Source organism: Leptonychotes weddellii, chromosome 5, assembly GCF_054177405.1.
Source record: "Leptonychotes weddellii isolate Sample4059 chromosome 5, ASM5417740v2, whole genome shotgun sequence".
NCBI classification, from domain to species: Eukaryota; Metazoa; Chordata; class Mammalia; order Carnivora; family Phocidae; genus Leptonychotes; species Leptonychotes weddellii.
Window position 1 is genome coordinate 70,123,723 of NC_138373.1, and position 24,187 is coordinate 70,147,909.

Genomic DNA, 24,187 nt, shown 5'->3' on the forward strand with positions numbered 1-24,187 from the left:
CATATGCACCCCAATGTTCATAGCAGCGATGTCCGCAACAGCCAAACTGTGGAAAGAGCCGAGATGCCCTTCAACAGATGAATGGATAAAGAAGATGTGGTCCATATATACAATGGAATATTACTCAGCCATCAAAAAGGATGAATACCCAACTTTTGCATCAACATGGATGGGACTGGAGGAGATTATGCTAAGTAAAATAAGTCAAGCAGAGAAAGTCAATTATCATATGGTTTCACTTATTTGTGGAACATAAGGAATAGCATGGAGGTCATTAGGAGAAGGAAGGGGAAAAGGAAGGGGGGGAAATTGGAGGGAGAGATGAACCATGAGAGACTATGGACTCTGAGAAACAAACTGAGGGTTTTAGAGGAGAGGGGGTGGGGGGATGGGTTAGCCCAGTGCTGGGTATTAAGGAAGGCAAGTACTGCATGGAGCACTGGGTGTTATACGAAAACAATGAATCGTGGATCACCACATCAAAAACTAATGATGTATTGTATGGTGACTAACATAACATAATAAAATAAAATTTAAAAAAAAGAAATAATACCAAATAAAATCAAATGTGTAATATTATCATAAAAAAAAGTACCACCAGCTGTTTTCATAGGGCTAGAACAAACAATTCTAAAATTTGTATGGAACCACAGAGACCCTGAATAGCCATAGCTATCTTGAAAAAGAAAAGCAAAACTGGAGGCATCACAATTCTGGACTTCAAGTTATATTACAAAACTAGTCATCAAGACAGTTATGGTACTGGCACAAAAACAGACACATAGATCAATGGAACAGAACAGAAAACCCAGAAATGGACCCTCAACTCTATGGTCCACTAATCTTTGACAAAGCAAGAAAGAATATCCAATGAAAAAAGACAGTCTCTTCAACAAATGACTGTTGGGAAAACTGGACAGCCACATTCAGAAGAATGAAAGTGGACCACTTTCTTAAACCATACACAAAAATAAATTCAACTAGACATGTCCTCAGAGGCAAGGGAAACAAAAGCAAAAATGAACTATTGGGACTTCATCAAGATAAACATCTTCTGCACAGCAAAGGATATAATCAACAAAACTAAAAGGCAACCTATGGAATGGGAGAAGATATTTGCAGATGACATATCTCATAAAGGCTTAGTATCCAAAAATCTATAAAGAATTTATCAAACTCAACACCCAAAAAAAACCAAATAATCCAGTTAAGAAATGGCAGAAGAGGGGCGCCTGGGTGGCTCAGTCATTAAGCGTCTGCCTTTGGCTCGGGTCATGATCCCAGGGTCCTGGGATCGAACCCTGCATCAGGCTCCCTGCTCCGCGGGAAGCCTGCTTCTCCCTCTCCCACTCCCCCTGCTTGTGTTCCCTCTCTTGCTGTCTCTCTCTCTGTCAAATAAATAAATAAAACCTTAAAAAAAATGGCAGAAAACATGAATAGATGTTTTTCCAAAGACATACAGATGGCTAATAGCACATAAAAAGATGCCCAACATGACTCATCAGCAGGGAAATACAAATCAAAACCACGATAAGACACTACCTCACACCTGTCGGAATGGCTAAAATTAACAACACAGGAAACTTAGATGTTGGTGAGGATGCGAAGAAAGGGGAAACCCCTCACACTGTTAGTGGGAATGCAAATGGGTGCAGCCACTCTGGAGAACAGTATGGAGGTTCCTCAAAAAGTTAAAAATAGAACCACCCTACAACTCAGCAATTGCACTACTAGGTATTTACCCAAAGGACACAAAAATACTGATTTGAAGGGACAGATGCCTGTACCCCAATGTTTATAGCAGCATTATCAACAATAGCCAAATTACAGAAAGAGCCCAAATGTCCATCAACTGATGATATATATATATATCATCATGCATATGTCCATGATATTTATATATATATAATATGCACAATGGAATATTATTCAGATATAAAAAGAATGAAATCTTGTCATATGCAATGACACGGATGGAGGTAGAGTGTACTATACTAAGCAAAATAATTCAGTCAAAGAAAGATAAATACCATATAATTTCACTCAGATGTGGAATTTAAGAAACAAAACATGAACATAGGTGGAAAAAAGAGAGAGAGGCAAACCATAAAACAGACTCTTAACTATGGAGACCAAACTGAGGGTTGCTGGAGGGGAGGTGGGTGGGGGGATGTGATAAATGGGTAACGGGTATTAGCAGGCACTTGTTGTGATGAGCACTGGGTATTACATGTAAGTGATGAATCACTAAATTTTACTCCTGAAACTAATATTACACTATATGTTAACTAACTAGAATTTAAATAAAAACTTGAAACAAAACAAAAAATAGAATCATAGAGTTAGCAGTACAAAGAAGATTAAAGAAACACCCAAAGGCTCTTGAGCATCACTTCTTCATTAAACTGCCAACCCCCATGGCCTCATTTTCACATACAGACAGTTGCTCCTTCTCTCCTGTTGCCAAAGCTTAATTTGGTTGCTTTGCTTCCCAGATACTATGGCTCTTTGCAAAGACTTAGTTCATAAGACTAAGTCTTAGGTTTTCTACAATAAGTTTCCCCTCCAAAGGAAGGGCTATTCTGTGTAATTAGGTTCAAAGAGTAAGTCAAGTTTAAATTAGTAACTTTAAAATACAATGGATCTAGATTAGAACATTTTTATGGGCAATAAAAGGAATGTGTGCAAGTTGTCTATCATGGAGTAGACAATAAATGCTAGCTGAATGAATTTAGCCACCATGCCGATTTTCAGTTTTTAATTGGCAGGACTGATACTTCCTGCACACCAGGTTATGAAGAAAAAAGGTAGTATAAAGTGAAAAAGCATTTTGTAAAATTTCAAGTGCAGGGGGTATGTTGGTGGTATCTGTCTATAATGCCATCTATTCCAAAGACAGTATTTATGGGGCCTGGGAACAATTAATCTGGATCATCAAATAGAAAAGCTATGTGGAAAATGAGTGTAAAGTCAAAATCCCAGTCCATAGGAGAAAAATAAACCAACTTCCAGACTGGTTAAAAGCTTTCTGATAAGTTTATTGTAGTTAACAAAATATATTACGTTAGTATAATCTTGAGAAAATCATATTTGGTAATGAAAACTTCCTTGTCTCTACAGAAAGAAGATCCAAAGTTTGCTATTAAAAGCTTGAACGCAGGGCGGAACTTGTGGAATGACAGAGTAAGGAGCTCAGTGGACCTTCTCCCCAGCAAAACCACATTCTAATTGGTGAACAGTATTTTAAGGAATAAAAACAAACAAAAAACATATAAAGTCTCTAGAAATTGTCCTAAGGGCATACAGCAAATGGGAGAAACATTTAATCAAGAAAATCTACTAAATCTCAGAACAGGCAAGAGTCTGGCATTTGACTAAGATATAGTCCATTACCCCCATTCCATCAATGCTATGTTACAGAAGATCTACCTCAGTCATGTGCAGAAAAGAAGACAGGAGCTTCCTTTCCCTCCAGCTCCTGGTCCTGGGCTAGTTTCATCCTGGAAGGGGCAGACTGCTAGTGTTTCTCATCTTCTTCAGCCTAGAGGTATGGGTCTATTCTGAGCAGGCAACAGAGGAGACTGAACTCCTGGCTCTTCCACCCAGTCCCAGTTCATTTGGTGGAACTCTACTCCAGGCTCAGTAGGTTAAGAATACTGAGTCCTGATTGCTACCAACCTAGTTGAAGACCAGGGCTGCCAATACCCCTTCTATCTAAAGTGCAGGTATCCCTGTGGGAAAAGTCAGCTCCCACCTCCAGCCCCAAGTGTAGTGGTGCAGGGGTTCTACTGAAGGGAAAAGGCACACCATAAGGACAAAGACCTCCACATCTCTCTCTGAAGGGACTGACTTTATTTTGAACAGAAAATAGAGAACCTCATACCTAAGAACATTATTGGAAAAAAAAAATGGAAATCTTGAGGAAAAACAACCAAGAAGCCCAAAGCCCTAATACAAGCCAAATGGTAGAGAATACAGAAATTTAATACAGAGAACCAGGGATAACCAAGAAAAGCCCTCCTGGAATTACAATTAACCATGAGAGTCAGGAAGGCTGTGTACAAGCACTAGGTTGAGTCCACCCAGGAATGATCAGAGCAGGTCATGGGACAAACTTGAAAACATTTCCTAAGCTGCACATGGATGGATCAACACAGGGTGGAAGTCTCACTGGCACAAGGGGCTTAAACACAGCCTCTGACCAAACAGTGAATAACTGTCCTTTCTCCACTTAACCTTACTTTTATTAAAAAAAAATAATAAGTCAGTTATCTATATGTTTGTGGGTCTATTTCTGGAATCTGTTCTGTTCTAATAATCATTTTCTCTATCTTGCTGCCAATACTACACTGTTTTGATGACTGTAGTTTCACACTGAATCTTTAAATCAGGAGTGTTAGTGCTCCAAATTTGTTCTTTTTCAGAATTGCTTGGCTATACTAGGTCCTTTCAATTTTGATTGGGATGGCGTAGTGATCTATTTGGAGATCACTGCCATCTCAACAATATTGAGTATTCCAACCCACAAATGAGGCGTATCTCTTGACTTATTTACGTCTTAACTTTTTTCAGTAATGTTTTCTGGTTTTCAGTGTATAGATCTTGTACATCATTTATGCAAGATTCATGCCTAAGTATTCCATATTTCTGTTATAACTGTAAATGGAATTGCATGTAAATTTCAATTTCTGATTGAATGTTGCTTGTATTTAGAGATACATTATTTTTTGTACATGGATCCTGCATTGAGCAACCTTACTAAACCCTTATTTGTTCTACATTTTTGGACATTCCATCAGATTTTCTAGGCATATATCTATAAAATAGGCATTTTATAGATAGATATAGATAGCCTCACTTTCTTTTAGCATATAGATGCCTGTTATTTCTTTTTCATGCCTTCTTTTTCTTGCCTTATTGCACTGATTATCATCTCAAGTACAATGTCAAATAAAGAATGGACATCATTTGTTTGTTCCTGGTCTTAGTGAGAAAGTATTCAGTCTTTCACTCTTAAGTCTGATATTAGATATAGGTACTTTGTAAATGCCCCTTATGTCAGGGGCACCCTTGGTCTCACAGGAGAAGGACTCACAGGACTCGGAAGTTGTTCTACTCACGGTTACAGTTTATTATAGTAAAAATATACACAGTGAAATAAGCAAAGGGGAAAAGCGCATGGAGTGACATCCAGAGGAAACCACGCATAAGCTTCCAAGTGTTCCCTCCCAGTGGAGTCACATAGGACACACTTAATTCTTCCAGCAACCATATGTGACCAGTGCAAAATGTTGCCAACCAGGGATGCTCACCTGAGCCTAGGTGTCCAGGGTTTTTACTAGGAGTTAGTCATACAAGTATGTGACTGACCTCAGCTGCTGACATTCCAGACCTCCAGAGAGAAAGCAGGTGTTCACCATAAATCACATTGCCAGTGTAAACTATCTGGATAAACTGGTATAGCATAGCTCAAGATCTCAGGTATGCAAATACACTCATTAGACAAACTATTCTAAGAGCTCAGTTCTCTGGAGCTAGGGAAAGGACAGTCATGGAAACAGGCCTTTCTTGAGAATGTACATGGTTTGAGCACCCTAGGCCTGCTGAGTTAGCCCTTTTCTGCATACCTCTTATCAGGTTGAGCAAGTTCCCTTCTATTCCTAGGTTGCTGAGAGTTTTTATCAGGGATACTGGATTTTGTCAAATGCTTTCCTGCATACATTGAAATGATCATATTGTTTTTCATTTTAGTTTGTTTATATGGTGAATTACTTTGTTGCTGTTCAAATATTAAACCAACCTGCATTTTTAGGATAAACACCATTTTGTAATTATGAATTAACCTTCTTATATGTTAGACTCAATTCACTAAAATTTTGCTTAAAATGTTTGTATCTATGTTCATTAGGGATATTCATCTATAGTTTCTTGTAATGTCTGGTTTTGGTATCAGGGTAATGATGGCTTCATAGAACGAGTTGTGAAGTATAACCTTCTCTTCAATTTTCTGAAAGCTTGTGCAGAATTAGTATTGTTTCTTCCTTAAATATTGTTAGAATTTACAGGGAAACCATCTGTGCCTGGAGTTTTCTTTGTGGGTAGGCCTTTTCCATAAATTTAAATTCTTTAACAGATTTGGGATTATTCATGTTATTTCTTCTTGAGGGAACTTCAGTAGTCTGTGCCTTAGGATATGCCCATTTCATCTAAGTGGCCATCTGATTGACATTAAATTGTTCATAACATTCCCTTACTACCCTTTAATGTCTGTAGTGATGTTACCTCTCTCATCGTCAGTAATAATTTGAATTCTTTTTCTCCTGATCTGTCTGGCTGGAGGTTTATCAATTCTACTGATGTTCCTCAAAACAAACAAAAAAACAGCTTCTGCTTTCATTAATTTTTTGGTTTTCGTTTCAGTGATTTCCATTCTAAATTTTATTTCCTTGCCCCTGCTTGAGTTTAATTCGCTCTTCTTTTTCTAGTTTCTTAAGGAGGAAGCTGTAGTCACTAATTTGTGACGTTTCGTTTCCAATATAGGCATCAAAGTAGCCATAACTTTCCCTCTAAGTACTGTTATAGCAACATACCACAAATTTGATATGTTGTCTTCACATTTTCTCTCTTTGATTAATGGGTTAAAGTGTTATTTACTTACCAAATGCTTGCAGGTTTTACAGATCTTTCTTTTACTGAATCCTAATTTAATTCCATTTTGATCAGATAGCATACTGTACATGACTTGAATTCTTTTAAATGTACTAAGACTTGTTTTACAGCCCAGAATATGGTCTATCACGTGAAATGTTCCCCATGTAGTTGAAAAAAAATAATTGTATTCAACTGCTGTTAAGTGTAATGGTCTATAAATGTGAATTAGATCAAGTTGGTTGATAGTGTTGTTCGAGTCCTCTGTATCCTTGCTCATGTGTACCTACTTATTCTAGCAATTACTGAGAGAGGAGTATTAAAATCTCCAACTAGAATGGGATTGATTTGTCTATTTCCCTTTACAGTTCCATTAATTTTGCTTTATGTATTTTGAAGCTCTATTATCAGGAATATAAATGTTTAGGATTGTTACTGATTAAATGAATTCTTTAGCATAGGAAATGACATTCTTTATCCCTGATAATATCATTAATCTGAAATCTAATATACCACTCAAGCTTTCTCTTGACTGGTGTCAGCACCATAGCTCTCCTTCCATTTAGTTTTATCCTGTTTGTGTCTTTATATTCGAAGTGTGTTTCTTGTAGACAACTTAGAGTCAGGTCTTAGTTTTTACTCTAATCTGACAATCTGTGTTCCAATTGATATGCATGCAGCATTTACTTTGGTATGATTATTGATATAGTTAGGTTTAAGTTTATCATCTTGTTATTTGCTTTTGTTCCATCTGTTCTTTGTTCCCCTTTTCATCTTTTTCAATCTTCTTTTAGATTGAGTACTTTTAGGATTCCATTTTATCTCCTTTGGTGGATTAAGTATAATTCTTTGTCTACACACACCATTTTCATTGCCTCACTTTCCATTCACTCTAAAATCCACTCTAATTTAGTTTTTCTAGCTTCTGGCCCAGTATCTTCCACCACCATCACAAACAAGCAAACAAACAAGAAACAGCACTTGCTAGGACTTCCAATGAGCTTCAATGTTGCTAAATCCTATGCTCTTTTATCAGTTCTCATCTTACTTGACCACTCAGTAACATTCCACAGTTTACCCTTTTCTTGATTTCCATGAAATCATACTCTCTAGACTGTCTTGAATTTTTGGCCACAAGTTCTTGATCTCCTTTGTACCTTAATTTCTATGCAGCCTGTAACTTTTAGGCTCTGTGGGCTCAGTCCTAGCCCCTTTTCTTGTCTTTCTCAGCATCTTCGAAACATGGTCCTCAAGAATTATGAAGTAGTTCACAGGCATTTTCAGAGGAGAAATTAAAGAAATTTGTTCATATATATTTTGTAAAGTTGAAATATAAGAGTAATAATGATTTTCATGAAAATTTAATTTCTTTAAAGTTACCAACTATGTCATTATGTTCAGTCTATGCTGATCAGTTCATATCAGCTAGTGTTCAGCAAATATGGTGGTGTAAAACCAAGTAAACTTTCACATCATTTTAAAACAAAGCCTCAAATCAATTTACTTTGTTGATAAGGTAGAGAAGAGACCAAGAATAAAGAGGCATTCCTCAGCTAAAACAGGTAAAGGTCTTGATATCGTTGAGAAACTGTCAGTCCAAATTTAATGCCCAACCAAATTGTGAAAAGAAACAAGCTATTGACAAAATTTCTTTATTAAATGACTCTATTGGAAGTCACAGAGTATCAATGGTACATGTTATGAGAGAGCAATTATTATCACATGAGTGTTTCAGCATATACTTTGTTTTAAAACTGAACAAACTACTTGTAGAGAAAACATAAATCGGTTCTTATATCATATATACTCTGTAATGAGGCAGAAGTACTCAACAACTTTTTGTTCTGCTTATCAGTGAAAACTCACAGCACAAAGACAGTTTTCATTTAGACGATGATGCTTCTGTGAGCTGTGACATGGGCTGGAAAAGGTGCAACCCACTCAAAGCTGACAGACCACGAGCTATACAAACAGCAAGAAAAGGTATTGCTGCATCACTAAAAGGTGTTTTAAACACATGGAACAATTAGAAAGAAGTAAACAATATGCCTCCTGATTGTAACTGAATGTTGAAGAAAACAATGAAAATTAAGTATCAGCAAATCTTGACAACTCAGTATGTGCTCTCGAATGTGTGGAAATGGCAGTGTTTGCAAAATCACCCTTCTACTTGAGTTTAAAGGGTATCAAGGAAAAAAGTGCTGACAAGAGTTTCCAAAAGGACAGATGAGATAAAAATATTTCTTTATGATGCTGATAATACTAATAGCCATTCTTGATTCCCAGAGGCCTGCTTAAGTATATAATAGCTAAAATACACCCGGCATCTGAAATAACCTAAACCTACTATTTCAAGGCCAGAATTCCCAATTTTTAATGAGGAGAACAAGGTACCAGATTTTTCAGTCACGAAACTATGCTACAAATGGTTCGATTGCTAGGGTGTGATTCCTTCCCAGAATCTGATGGCTTTCTTCACTCATCAGAGAGTGAGACTGATTTTATTATTGTGGATATATAAAGAACACATCCAAATGTTACAACATAACTCGAACAGATACTTTCCAGAGACTGAAGTAATCAAAGAATGACTAAGAATACATTTGCTCCTATCTTCCAAATGTTCAGGCTGGTTGAAACATTTGCTCCTACAGTTACTTAATCTTTTAAGTGTGTCAATTTGGCAACTGACTGGACACTAGGAATAGACTTCAGGGAGAAATCTTCTCATACTTTCTCAATATGTGTTTGATCTTGGCATTCTAAAACATCTGACAGAGCCAGCAAACACCAGTTGCAAATCCTGACAATCTAAAATTATAACATGGAATTTCCTAATTTAGTAGAAATACAGGGTAAAAAAAAAAAAAAAAAAAAAGTCAGGGATGCCTGGGTGGCTCAGTCAGTTAAGCGTCTGCCTTCAGCTCAGGTCATGATCCCGGGGTTCTGGGATCAAGCCCCGCATCGGGCTCCTTGCTCAGTGGGGAGCCTGCTTCTCCCTCTCCCTCTGCCTGCCGCTCCCCCTGGTTGGGTTCGCTCTCTTTCTGTCAAATAAATAAATATATAATCTTAAAAAAAAAAAAAATCAGTGTCTGGATCTAACCTACATCTCAAGCTATCTTTCAACAAGTTAGATCAAAAACTAATGATGTACTGTATGGTGACCTAACATAACATAATAAAATAAAATAAAGTAAAAATAAATAAATAACAAGTTAGATACATACTTTGTAAGAGGCTGCAAAACTATCTTTTTTCTACAATAAAAACATTAATTTTTTAAATACTACTTTCTTGTTTAAGATTGGTGATCTGCAACGGTACTAAAAGTTTGAGAAACACTGTCCTAAGGGTCTCACTTACTGTCATGATTTTAAAAGCCAAAGACTTTAAAAGACTAAGCCCAAAACTGCCACTTCTAACCCACTCTCCAGACCCACCTACCAATTGCCTCTTTGGCTTTATTGCTTGAATGTTTCATAGGCACATTAAACCTGTAACAGGCCCAAAGCCAAACTCTTGGTCTCGGCCATTATCTTCCCCTTTCCCAATCTCCCCATCTTAGTGAAAATATTTCATTCCTCCAGCTGCCTGTGCCAGAAACCTAGCACTCTTCATCCAATGCACAGCCTGGACGGATCCACCTATGTGTCTCTCTCCCTGCTATCACCAATTTAGCCCAGATCACCTTCATCCTCACCATGGACTACACTATAGCTCCCTAAGTGGTCTTACAATGGCCTTTCCGATGGCCCTCGATATTAGTTTTCAGTTGCTGCTGGAACAAATTACCACAAACTTAGTGGCTTAAAGCAACACAAATTTATTATCTTACACCTCTGTTGAAGTCTGACATGGAACTCAATAGGCTAAAATCACCATGGGCTTGATTCCCTTCTGGAGGCTGTAATGGGGAATCTGTTTTGTTGGCCTTTCCAGCTTTTAAAAGTTACCCACATTTCTTGCCTTGTAGCCCCCTTACTTAATCTTCCAAAGCCAGCAATGTCGACTATTATTCCACAACAACACCTTTCTCTGACTCACTTTTGTCTCCTTCTTCCGCTTTTAAGGATGCTTGTGATTACACTGGGCCACCTGGATAATCCAAAGTAATCAATCTCCCAATCACAAAGTTAGCTGATTAGGATCTTCTTTTTTTTTTAAGATTTTATTTATTTATTCATGAGAGACAGAGAGAGAGAGAGAGAGAAGCAGAGGGAGAAACAGGCTCCCAAGGAGCAGGGAGCCCGATGCGGGACTCGATCCCAGGACCCTGGGATCATGACCTGAGCCGAAGCCAGACGCTTAACCATCTGAGCCACCCAGGCGCCCGCTGATTAGGATCTTAATTCCCCTTTGCTATGTAACCTAACATATTCACAGTGTCCGGGAATTAGGATGTGGGTATCTTTGGGAGGCCATTATTTCACACTTCCTAATACATAACTCATTTCCCATACAGCAGCCAGAATGATCTTTTTAAAAACACAGATACGTTCCTTCACCTTCCTATATAAAATCCTCTAATGGCTTCCCACTCCTCTAAGGATGATGTTCAAAATCCTAAACATGTGCCACAGAGCCGTGCTTGGCTAGTTCCTGCCTACCTCCTGGCCTCATGTTCTGGTTCACTGGGTTCCAGCCACACACAGCTTCTCTCTGCCTCAAACACCAAGCTCCTTTCTGCCTCAGGATCTCTGCCCACACTGTTTCTGCTGTCTAAAGAGCCCTCCTTGCCCCCCATCCAACTTTACCTGGCTAACTCTTGCTCAGTCCTTCAAATCGCTGTAAAAGTGGCTTTCAGAGAGGAGACTTAACCTATGTCCCAGTCTAATATTAACTCCCCCTATTATACATTGTCATTGTTCTTGTTTTCTTTTAGAGCTTTGGCTGCAATTGCAGTTAAATGTTATTTGTATAATTACTGGCTTACTGTCTGCCTCCCTGCACTAGACTGCAAGCTCCTAAGGGCCGGGACCTGGTCTGTTTCATTCACCATTGTAAACGCTGAGGCTTAGAACTGATTGGCTTATCGTAGGTGCTCAATATATAGATGAGTGCCATCAGATACTATTTCAAAAGCAGATCCGACTCTTAGAGGGTGAGTTGTATAAGCCACAGACCTCAACATTTTGCGTATTTCAGACCAGGTGGGTCATACTCAGCATTTCACCTCACTCCATCCTTCAAACCTGTTACAAAAGTCTGCCTCCAGCCTGTATTCGCAAACTCCGATACTCCAGAAACCATTAGACTCACTCCCTCGGCCTTGTGCTGCATCTGCTGTACCCATCCTGGGGAGGCCATAGCATTTCCCTACTGCTGTTCATGTGCTGCACCACTAGAAAAAAGTTCTAAAATCATGGGAGTTGGGTGTCGCACAAAGGGTGTGATTTTCTGCAGCTCAAGAATTCTTCTTTTTCTCCGACTCCCTGTATCTTTCCTCACAGGTCCTTCTCTACCCACTTTTAAGTCTTGTATGTTAAGGCAGACTGGAAAGAGTATGTGTTCTGGAGCCAGAAAGTCCTAGATTTAAAACCCGGCTCTGTCCTTATTCTGAAAGGTCACCAAACTTTGAGACCTAGTATCATCCTTGAAAAAGGGAGACTAATCATTTATTAATTCCTACCTCACACAGGTATCAGATAACCTCAGTGTGGGCACGCTTTGTTGAGCGCCGCCTCAGCCACCAAACCCTGGCACATCACACTACTCACAAGCTTAACTCAATCCACTACTGGCACAATTAGAAAGAATGCCAAGACACAGGTACCAGTATATGAACCCATGACTATACGTGGATCTAGGAACACCTCTTCATAGACACTACGTTCGCTGTAGAACTTTCATTTCCAGAAATGAATCCTACCTCCATCCTCCCCCGAGCCTGAGGGACGCTGCCTGACTCAGAAGAGATATTACACTCATGTTAGATACCACCACGCACAACCCCTCCATCCTCATTCTCTGAAAATGCCCATCCTGAGACTTGACTCATCAGATATGCACTTTTTCCATTTCACTCCTTTATCCAAACTGTACTTGCCAATCTCTTTCACCTTTGGGGTCTGTGGTCATTTTGCTCCTTTGCCCTTCCCAAAGAACCACCTCTATAACTTCAACACCTAGCTCAAATGTAACTTATGTTAGTGAACCTAGTCCCCCAATATCCTCTGGTATCACTTCCACTCCCCAAACTATGTTGCCAGACCCCTGAGGGGCAGACTCTGACTTGATTCGTATTTGTAATGCCCCTCCCTAGTGCCTAGAATGTTTTATATGTGGCAGATACTTAGTAAATATTTGTTGAGTGGGTGAAATAATCAATGATTGGGTTCTCTGGCAGTCCAGTTTTGACATACCAACTTGGAACTGTCAGAGAGACAACCAGTAGAGGTGTCCATCACCTGGCTCAGGAATAGGGTCAGGACTGAAAAGGTACATTTGGCAGGCATATTCACTACAGTAGTATCTGAAGCCTTGGAGCTCACCAAAAAAAGGATGTGTTGAGAAAAAACAAAGGTTAACAGTAGAACATTTCAGGGATAGAAGGAAGTGCAGTTAAAATTATGATTCAAAGACAAATCATAAAAAGAAGAAATCCAAAGCAGTAGAGACCCAGGAAAATAAAAAAAGAGTCCTAAAAAACACCTCTAGTGCATTAATGTTGCAGAAAGACAGAAGAGGTTGGAGGCATAAAAGTCACTACTGATGTGTTGATTCAAAAGTCCTTGGTGACCTCCTAGCAAGTGAGGTGTTAGGGGCAGAGGTGAGGCTGGAGGAGTAGAGGTATGAATAAGAATGACAAGGGGCGCCTGGGTGGCTCAGTCGTTGGGCGCCTGCCTTCGGCTCAGGTCATGATCCCGGGGTCCTGGGATCGAGCCCCGCGTCGGGCTCCCTGTTCGGCGGGAGGCCTGCTTCTTCTCCCTCTCCCACTCCCCCTGCTTGTGTTCCCTCTCTCGCTGTGTCTCTCTCTGTCAAGTGGATCAATAAAGTCTTTAAAAAAAAAAAAAAAAGAATGACAAAAAGTATAAGACTATTCTTTCAAGAAGCATGACAGAAAAAGGAGAGAGAAGAATCACAGTGCCAAGTGAGTCTGGAAGCAGCTGTGAATGTAAAATAACAGAGAAAAAGATGGCTCAGCAGGTAAAGTACTGCACCAATACACAACGTTATCACTGCTGTCGCCCAGCAACAGGACACGGGTACTCATATAATTCTGCTGCATACTCACCTGCGTGGTCCTGAGAAAATCATTTTTCCCTTCCCTTAGCTAACTCATCAGATTCTTTGAATAATATGAGTTCATATGTGGGAAGGAATTATGGGAGACTTTATCATTGAAAGCAAGGTCTTAATACTGTAACACATGGGTTTGTAATCTTACAGATGTTTGTCATTTTTCAGTTTCCTTCATCAGTGCGAGAAAAGGAAACTGAAACTCCCTCATATGTAACAGTGATTACTTACTCGCAGCAAAGAGGAATAAGACGATGACACAGAGGGCAGAGAAAGGCAGGATAAAGTCACGGTATAGAGAGTCAAAGCAGTGATGGCAACCCCTTCAATTCCTTTCTACAGACTTTGCCATTTTTCTAAACTGGGGGACATTAGTCAAGGGCTACCTCCCCCAGGTGGATGGCGAACTGCCAAAAGCTCATACCAGAACTGAGTGAGCCTGCTCCTTCTGTCAATCAGATCTGCCTTGGCAGGGACATTATGCTTACCTCAAGGTGCCTAGTCAGTGAAAGGCTTGAGTAGATATCACTGACCTCATGACTGTCTTGAAAGATAAAATAAAATTTTGTACTGAGACAAAGCTTATAACTCCTTGGTTATTCTGTTTTAGGTTTCTCCCCCAAGGAAATGTTGCAAGCTCAGTGCTGATTTTCCACACTCAAACCATGTCATGGGGACTTTTCACTTGGAAGGGGCAGCTGCTTCTGAGTATTACCATGGCCATCAGTGTAACATTTTCTCAAAGCCACTTGTGGGTAGAATACAGTATCATACAGAAGGTATATTTGCAATAGGAGGTATGTCCGCAGCTCATAGGTGGTACATTAAGGCCATAGATGCTATCAAAAATATACAGGGAGAAACTAGGCAGAAGACCTCAATTAGAGCAGTTCACAGTGGCCTTGCTTCACAAAGTAGAATTTATGATCTCATTCAATGGTAAGAAATGGCAAATAGTAATTTCAATTGATGGGTAATGCAAAAGTCATCTGCATTCTTTAGGATACATTGTAGTTTTTTGTTGTTTTTTTAAATTTCCAATGTGTTTGGCTTAGGGTAACATTAAAATTAATTTTCATCCCATGAGCACAGCTGGACAAACTGTCCAGATGCTGCTTCTATTACTATAAACTAACAAATTACTAGAGAAACACACATACAGAACATTGACTGTATTTTTAAAAACTAAACTGTCCTTATTGACAGAATTCATATGTTCATAGGAAGGAAACCAGTATCAGTAAGAAAACAGAGTAGCATTAAGACATACTAGGGTAGCACAATAGGGGCTGAAAGAAGAACGTGGGATTATATGTGGAAGGTTCGCCACTATTAACAAAGGTCAGTCTGCTCTGGTGAAATCAAGCAAAATCGTTAGGGTGATGTCAGAAGAAACAGCATACAAAGAAATGTATAATGAGAAAGAAATGAGATAATGCTATATAACAAAACAAATTTATAAGACATTCACTAATGTCTTTATAATCCTTACAAACATACAAATGATCCAATAGCAATTGCTAATGTATATGTGATGGAGGAGGGAGAATGAACAGTAGGAGCAAAGGACTCCCTCTAGTACTGAATCCAGTCACCTTTGCTAATTCAACAGATATTTACTGAGTGCCTACTAAGTGCCAGGCTCTGTTCTCTGGCCTGAAGATACCGAAATAAACAAAACAGACAAAAATCCCTGCCCACAGGGAGCTTACAATATAATGAAGAATTTGAAACATGTGACTTCGAGCAAGACATACCTAGATGACTAAAAAGTTTGTTATGGAGAAACCAAGACGAAAAGGACTGCTAATAAAAACTGAAGACACAGACGCCAGATGCACACATACACATACACACATATATGTATAATGGCAGAAAATGAAGACTGTTGATGACAGATCGTGAAACTGAATACAAACGCAGAGAGCACATTCTCATAATTCTAAATTATTTTTGCTAAAATCAAATCCCAGCAATTACTTTCCTGTGATGTGGGCTGATATTGCAGGGTTATATGTATGAACCTCCCCCCCCCCAAAAAAAAGATCTTAGATGACGACCAGTAACATGAAGGACTGGGATGCAACCACAATGTGCAACCAACAAATGCAGACCAACAGACTAGTTTCTACTGGATAAAAACTTAAAAACATAACAGAATTAACTGATAAACACTCCAACTCATCTGGAAATATATTCCAGAAATGGGAAAAAAAAAGTGTTGATTACAGCAAAAGAGTATTGCAAGTATGAAAACGGGGTTGTAAGTAAATCTGGGCAGTTATCTCGGCACACGCGGTAATTTCACACATTCAGTCCAACAATTTGCTGAAACGGGATTCTGCCATTTCCTGAGTCAACTCCTAAGGTGTACATTTGCCATGTTACTAGGCGATTTCAACTCTAACAAGAGATGAATGGAATACTCTGGGCAAACGGATTCCACTCTTTGAGAGCTGCACATTAAAGAAATGTATAAAAGCAAAGCAGACCAAAATACACGCAGACAGAATGCAAATACCGGAGTCAGACAAGAAGGAGGGAGACAAGACTTGCAGTTGAAAAGTTCCAGGTCATCAGTTCTGTCCACTGGAAAAAAAAAAAAATCTAAGAACTTCACCACCTAGACGCTTAGAACATACACTCGGTCCCCCCAAGTTTGAAATGACTGCCCACCAAGAAGGGAAAAAGGAGCACTGATGGTTCCTCTTAGGCCCTTTCAAGACACGGGGGTCGAATCCCCTCGCTTTAGATGGATGGGACTGGCAGGTACACCTGAGGCAAAGGCAGAGGAACAGGTCCAAAGCCCCGGAACTCCGATTAGAAAGCAAAACACAAAGTTTAAAAAGACGGTGGGGGGAGGGGGAGGCGGAGGCGGAGAAACCACAGCAAGTCAAATAAATAACTGTAACAGAAAGTAATAATGCGTTGGAAAACCCACGGAGCTATCTCCACCGCTCAAAAGCCAGAAACTATAGAAGCCCCAAGGGCCAGGATCTTCGGGGTCCCGGAACTCAACACCCAGCCCGAAGCGGGTGAGGGGGAGCAGTTCCCAGGAACCCCCTCCCGCCCCTCTCTCCTCAACCCCGCCCACTGGGTCCGCCCCGTCCCGCCCGGCTACTCACCGGATTCGCTTCCCACATAACGGTGGCGAAATCGAGCGGAGAGAGCCTGGGGGAAGGGGCTAGCCGCGGGGCCGGGGTGTTGGGTTTTTTCCGAGGGTCCCCGGGAGCGAAGGGATGGAGAGGCAACCTTTATGTAGGCCTTCCTTCTACCCCGCCCTGTCACAAGCCAGCGTCTTCGGACCACCGACCCTCCCGACTTCCGCCCGAAGCCGGCCAACCAGCGCTGGCCCCGCCCCGCCCCCGGAAGCTCGTCCCGCCCCAGCCGGTCCCTTCCGGGCTGGTGGGCGGGTCGTAGTGGGCGGGGCTTGCGAGTATCTAACTTGTGAGCGGGTTTAAAGGGCTTCTCCTCCGATCACCTTTCCAGTGCTATGTCTCCAGCGCAATGTCCCCGCCAAGTGACCCTCAAGCCGCGGCTGGTTGTAGTTCGTATGGTATTTATTGATCACTATATAGTGAGTGTAGTGGCCAAGAGTCAGGCCTGGGAATTAATCCCAGCGGGACAACGGCTTTGGGGACAAATTTCACTCTCTTTCAATTTCCCCGTCTTCAGAATGGAGAGAATAATAGCATTTACCTCAGGGTGTAGTGAGATCATTTAAAACGCCAACCACAGTATTTGGCATGCAGTAAGAGCTCAATAAGCGACAGTTATTTCCCAGACACCGCGCTAGGCTCTGGAACGCTAGACCCATATGCAGTCCATGCCCTCACGGAGCTTAGAGTCTAGGGGGAAAAAAACCCAAAAAGTAAGTAATTTGATAAATAAAAAAGTGTAGTATGGTTTGTAGGTAGTGTGGCAAGTACAGGGTTCAATGAGAGCATGCTTACCTAGGGATAGGGTTTCTGCTTTCCCTTCTCCCCCCAACAGAGTTTAAGCTAAGACCTCAAGGATGTACTATTGAAGTTACCTGGATAAAGAGCTCTTAAGAAATGGGGAGAATCTTCTAGGCGAAAAAATAGAATCTACCCAGGGAGAAGGAAAAAGAAACAGCTTGTCATATTTCCTTCTGGGCTTTTCCATAGCTCCACACATAAAAAAAAAAAAAAAATCAAAGAATACCTACAGATACCGAACGTGATTCTTTCACTTAATATCATGTGGATAGCCTTCATTCCAATATATATAAATCTATTCCATCATTTTGAAGCAGACTCATGGCATTCCAAGGTTTGTATGTATATCTCTCTCACACACACTTTTGAAATAATCCATTGTGACAGTCATGTAAGTGGTTTCCAATTTTTTACTATTCTAAAAAGTGCAGCAATAAACATTCTTGTACAGACGTTTCTGTACATTTGTCCATTTACTTCGTTGGAATTAGTTCTTATAAATGGAATTGCTTAGGGGTGCCTGGGTGGCTCAATTGGTTAAGCATGTGACTCTTGGTTTCAGTGCAGGTCATGGTCTCAGGTCCTGAGATCAAACCCCACTTGGGGCTTGTCCCTCTTCCTCCCCCTCTGCTCCTGTCCCCATCCCCGCTCAAGCATATGCTCTCTCTCTCTCTCAAATAAATAAATAAAATCTTTTAAGAAATTAATGGAATCGTTTAATAAGAGATTATAGAAATCTCAAATTTTAAAACATTTTGCCAAACTATACTCAAGAAGAATGTGTAAATTTGAAATCTCTAATTTCTTCTTGTAAATGGATTGAGATAGGTTTCTTCACCTTATTTTTTTCCACTTTACTTTTTGCAAATGGTTAACCAGTTGCCCCGATATCACCTGTCGAATAATCTATTCTTCCCCACTACTTTGAAGTGGCACCATTAATCATGAACTAAATGTGTGTGCGTTTGTATGTTTCTGAACACTTTGTCTATTCTATCAGCTATCTGCTTATTCCTGTGCTATGTCACACTTATTTTTTTATATTTTTTATTATGTTATGTTAGTCACCACACAGTATGTCATTAGTTTTTGATGTAGTGTTCAACAGTTCATTAGTTGCATATAACACCCAGTGCTCATCACAACACATACCCTCCTTAATACCCATCACCCGGCCACCCCATCCTCCCACCCACCTCCCCTCTTGAAACCCTCAGTTTGTTTCCCAGAGTCCATAGTCTCTCATGGTTTGTGCTATGTCACACTTAAAATCATTGTAGCTTTGTAATATATTTGCTGTTTCATAAAGCAAGTCCTCTCCTAATTCTCTTCTTTAAAAATTTTCAAATTCATGAGTCAAAATTTTCAAATTCAGGAATACATCTCTTCATGTATTTAGGTATTCTAAATTTCAAAGATATGAAAAAATTTTCACAAAGATTTGCACAATTTTTGTGAAGTTTGTTCCTAGATATTTTTTTTTTTTTTGGTAATATTGCGAATGAGATATTTATCATTACTGTAAATTAGGAAAACTTCGTTTTTATTATTTATTTATCTCTTATCCTAACACAGTGAAAATGTCTTATTAGTTCTAATAATTTGCCAGCTGATCTCTCTGAATTTTTATGTCAACAATCATATCACCTACAAATAATGCATTTTCTCTCTTCCTGTTGGATTGGCCAAAACCTCAGAAAACTTTTGAAGAATACAGGACAAGATAATGGGCATTCAGTCTATAATGTAGTAAGACAAGTATTTGCCCCTAGTTGATTCTTGATATCCTTTAAATACACTGTTATCTTGGGGTGCCTGGCTGGCTCAGTTGGTAGAGCATGTGACTCTTGATCTCAGGTGTGGGTTCGAGCCCCACATTGGGTGTAGAGATAACTTAAAAATAAAATCTTAAAAAAATACACTGTCATCTTTGAAGAAGTTTTCTTCTATTCCTAATTTACTATAAGATTTTAATTAGGAAAGGAGGTTAAATTTTATTAACTGTTTCTTAAGGTCTATTACCAGATTGACTTTTTACTCTGACTTATTAATATAATGAACTATAGTAGATTTCCTAATGTCCAACCTACCCTTACATTCTTGAAATAAACTCTGCTTTGCCATATATTCATTATTCTTTGAATACACTGCCAGATTCAATTTGTTAATCTTTTATTTAGGATTAAAATTTATTTATAATTAATGAAATTGGTCCATGGTTACTGGTGTTTTTTGTGTCTGTGTTTAACAAGTTTTGTTAAGTGAATAGCAGCAGTTTAAGTTATTTAGCTCTTCTTCAAAGGTGGGGATTTTTACAAAGCAAGTTTAACTGGAAAGATTGGGACCAACTCCTCAATCTTTTGTAGGGTTGGGACTATACTTCATTTTTTTTTAAGATTTTATTTATTTATTTATTTGACAGAGAGAGAGATAGCAAGAGAGGGAACACAAGCGGGGGAGTGGGAGAGGGAGAAGCAGGCTCCCCACTGAGCAGGGAGCCCGATGCGGGGCTCGATCCCAGGACCCTGGGATCATGACCGGAGCCGAAGGCAGACGCCCAACGACTGAGTCACCCAGGGGCCCCTATACTTCATTTTCTTGAAGTCTTAGGGTTGCCTGGCCTGGTGGTCAGAGAATGGAATGGTGAGAACACAACCGGTTTGAATATACATCAGATTTTATTTTGTTTTTTTAAAAGATTTTATTTATTTATTTGACACAGAGAGAGAGCACAAGCGGGGGAGCGGCAGGCAGAGGGAGAGGGAGAAGGAGAGGGAGAAGTAGACTCCCCAAGGAGCAGGGAGCCTGATGAGGGGCTCGATCCCGGGACCCTGGGATCATGACCTGAGCCAAAGGCAGTCGCTTAACCAATTGAGCCACTCTGGTGCCCCAAATATATATCAGATTTTAAAATACAAACTGCTGTATCTCAAAGTAATATGAAGGGAACGTATTTCATAAACTGAAAATAGCTGTGCAAATTTTAGTATTAATTTTTTTTCCATATCATTCTTGAGTTATGACCACTGAGAGAGTAAGAGTGGGAAGGGACCTTAATGATCATTTAGTCCTGGGGTTGTAAACTCATAGCTAATGAGCTTTGGCACACACAGACTATTGAAATTTTTTTGGTAAGTGGCTGCCATCTTAAAACTGGGAAATTTCACATGAAATCCTGTGGCTTTTCAGCTTCCCTTAGTCGCAGTATTCTCACCTGTGCCAACAACTGGCCAAAGTCTCGCTGACCCTTTCCCATTACGGATGGTCTCTGTGTTACCTGAGTTACCAGGCCAGTATTTCTCATCCTTAAATTGCCTACCGAGGCCCTCTGGGTATTTGAAATTGTACTGATAGTCCACCTCCTATTTTGCTGAGGAAACCCAATGGATCTGGGACTTTCTAAAAATATCCTCATAGAAAACAACTTCACTGTATTCTCCCATACCTCTGGGGCTCCACCTCTCATAGTCTTTCCATAGATTACTCTCTGCCTGTAATGCCTGAAATTTTCCCTGTCACACCAAGTCCAGCACTGGGAATGCTCCCCTCTGCATCACAGCTCTGGGCAAAGAGCCACGGCAGTAGAAACTATGAACACTGGTCACCGTGCAGTAGAAACGGGCACTGGTTTTCTCAGGAAGACCAAACAAACGGAAGACAGTTTACTTTATCTTTGGTGTTTTCTATGTGTGTTCTGGCTGGAGGTGTCCAGAGCCCAGCTAATCCCAGCCCAAGGATCCTGAGTGATTGCAGCCCCCCTTCCACCTGGTTGAGTTTATTAGCTCTTTGAGTACCAGGAGAGGAGGAGGAAATGCCTGAGGGGAAAGGAGCGAGGAGAAGAAAAGGAGCAGTGGAGACCTATCACTGGAAAGTGCGAAAATAACAGAGCAGCAAGGCAAATTTGTGCAAACAAAATCAATCTCACGTACAGATGATAGGAGGAGAAAGGAGAACCAAGTAAGTGGTGAGATGCAAGAGATAGCATCACTTATTATTTTAATGAAATTTTCTGTAACAGTTTTTATTTTTAAAAGCCACATTCAGGGCTCGAAATAGGGGAGCCCTAGAAATGCATATGGAAGACAGGCTGGATTTGACAGAAAGGAGGAGCCAGAGACCGGAAGAAGGCGCAAAAGGATTGCTGAGGGGCCACAAGAGGGTCCAGGAGTAAGAGAGAAAAAGCTGCATTTGTGCCCATCAGCCTTGAATATAAAGACCCAGGCTCAGTCTGAAAAAGAGCCAACAATGAGGCAGCCCCAGAATCAGCCCTGCTGTTGAAGTCTGACACGTTAACAACCCCAGCAGGAATTAAGAGGTGAAATAAGCAGATGAAACATTTGCTGAAGCTGAGATAAGCATTCCTGGGAAGGAATTTTTCAAAAAATCAAAATGAATCCTGTAAATCTTCCTAATTAGGAAACATGACCAGAAATTAAATTCAACTGAAAAAAAATGAAGTGCTAAATAACTCACCCACTAAATGGCAAGGCTCTATTGAAAATACCACTGATTATTAGTTTTAGCTGCTCAGGGAAATTATCTAGGCACAATGATGGGCATCAACATGCAGCTCACAGCAACAGTCAAAAGCAGTAGCTGAGATGTGTGGCCATCCTAATTAGAGGATGGAGAGTCTGAAAAGGCTCTGGAGCTGTGACATTCCTGGCTGTGGGCTTTCCTTCCAGGAATGCCACATTAGGGTTTTGGTCATCACATTGTAAAGAAGGACTTAATAGGACTGATCCGGAAAGGGGCAACAGAAATGACTTAGAAAAGGAGTGTGAGAAGCTTTGAGGTTAAAAGCGGAAAGCAGGAAAACACTTCCATAAGAAATAATTTTAAAAATTAGGAGAGAGGGAGGCAAGTAAAAGCCTTCGGTGGTGGAAAGAGCGGCCGGAGGGTGTCTTGCCTGCATGAGGTCATTCCAGGCATGTGGGGCTGATGCCTGTTCCTAATGAGCAGGGAGGTCAAGAAATTACAACAGATTATCTAATATGAATTACTCTTGAATTCTTCATTCGACAAATATTTACCAACCACCCCCCATGTCCCAGGCACTGTCTTTAGCCTTTTAGGATACATCAGTGAATGAAATAGAGAAAAATCCCTGCCCATGGGGAATTTACATGCAAGGGTGGGGGGCGGCGGGCTGGTCTCGGCCTGGGGCTGGGGGGAAACTGATAATGTAATGTAATAAATAAGTACATTGTGTGGTATGTTATAGGGTGATAAGAACTATAGAAAAAATGAACCTAGATCAAGGTAAGGGATATTGAGAGTCATCAGGATGATCCTCTTTGAGAAGGTAACTTTGAGGAAGTCTGGAAGAGGTAAGGGAGCAAGTGTGATGGATATCTGGGCAAAGAGTATTCCATACAGAGGGAACAGGGTGCAAAGATCCTAAGGAGTGTGTGTGTGAGTGTGTGTGTGTGAGCAGGGGGAGCAGAGAAGATGTGCAGATTGAACAGGGCCTGGTATAAAAATTAGCAAATACTTACATGGCACCAAGTATGTGTCTGACACTGTTATAAGCTCTTTATATATATTAGCAAATATAATGCTCACAACAAACCTATAAAGTAGGTGTTCTCACCCCTTTTATATGTAAGGGAACCGAGGCGCAGAGAGATCAATTACCTTGGCCGAAGACCAAACATTCAAACCTCAGTAGGTGCCTGGCTTCAGAGCCTGCGCCCCTAATCACTACTCTATGCCATTTCTCATTGTGGTCTTAACCCATATATTTCTGATACCAGCCCCGATTACCTAATTGCAATTGGAATTCAAGTACTCTCCCAGGATAAATTTACGTTATTCTTTATAAAAAAGCAGCGTTGCTCATTCCTTGATCACCTATATCCTTTTCCCTGATCCCTTGCTCCCTTCCCCCATCAACTCAAGGACTGATCTTTTCTGCAAGTTCACCATGAAGTCAATCGCTTTTGCCCAGCAAATCAAGTCTATGGATAGAACTTTGGTTCAGTGTGAGAGGAAGAGTTGGGGTGCTTCTGTAGATTAATAATGCCCTACAGATCACTAGGAGGCAGGACAGAGCATACACTGCATTTAAAAACTAGATACTGCCTTTCCTTCCACTTTAAAAGGCACTGTGTGGAGGAGGTACGTTTGTAACATACTGATCACTGGCTGTTCTCATGCTTTCTATGTCCAGTTCTCTCAAGATACAGCAACTTTATTATATTAAAAACCATTGAATTATGTACTTTATTTTTTTAAGATTTTATTTATTTATTTGAGAGAGCATGAGAGAGAGAGAGAGAGCAGAGGGAGAGGGAGAAGCAGGCTCCCCAACATGGGGCTCGATCCCAAGACCCCAGGAT

The 24,187-nt window shown here is 40.3% G+C and overlaps 1 protein-coding gene across 3 annotated transcripts in view; it reads right to left on the reverse strand.

Annotated features, from left to right (window-relative positions):
• The window catches only part of PARP11 (poly(ADP-ribose) polymerase family member 11), a 42,037-nt gene extending 24,809 nt beyond the window's left edge, over positions 1 to 17,228 (reverse strand). For all 3 annotated transcript variants that reach the window (XM_006742413.3, XM_031038066.2, XM_031038065.2), the window contains exon 1: positions 17,013 to 17,228. In XM_006742413.3, the coding sequence (XP_006742476.1) occupies positions 17,013 to 17,030 (18 nt within the window). In that variant the 5' untranslated portion in view covers positions 17,031 to 17,228. The remainder of the gene's footprint in view (positions 1 to 17,012) is intronic.
• Positions 17,229 to 24,187: the final 6,959 nt, after the last annotated feature.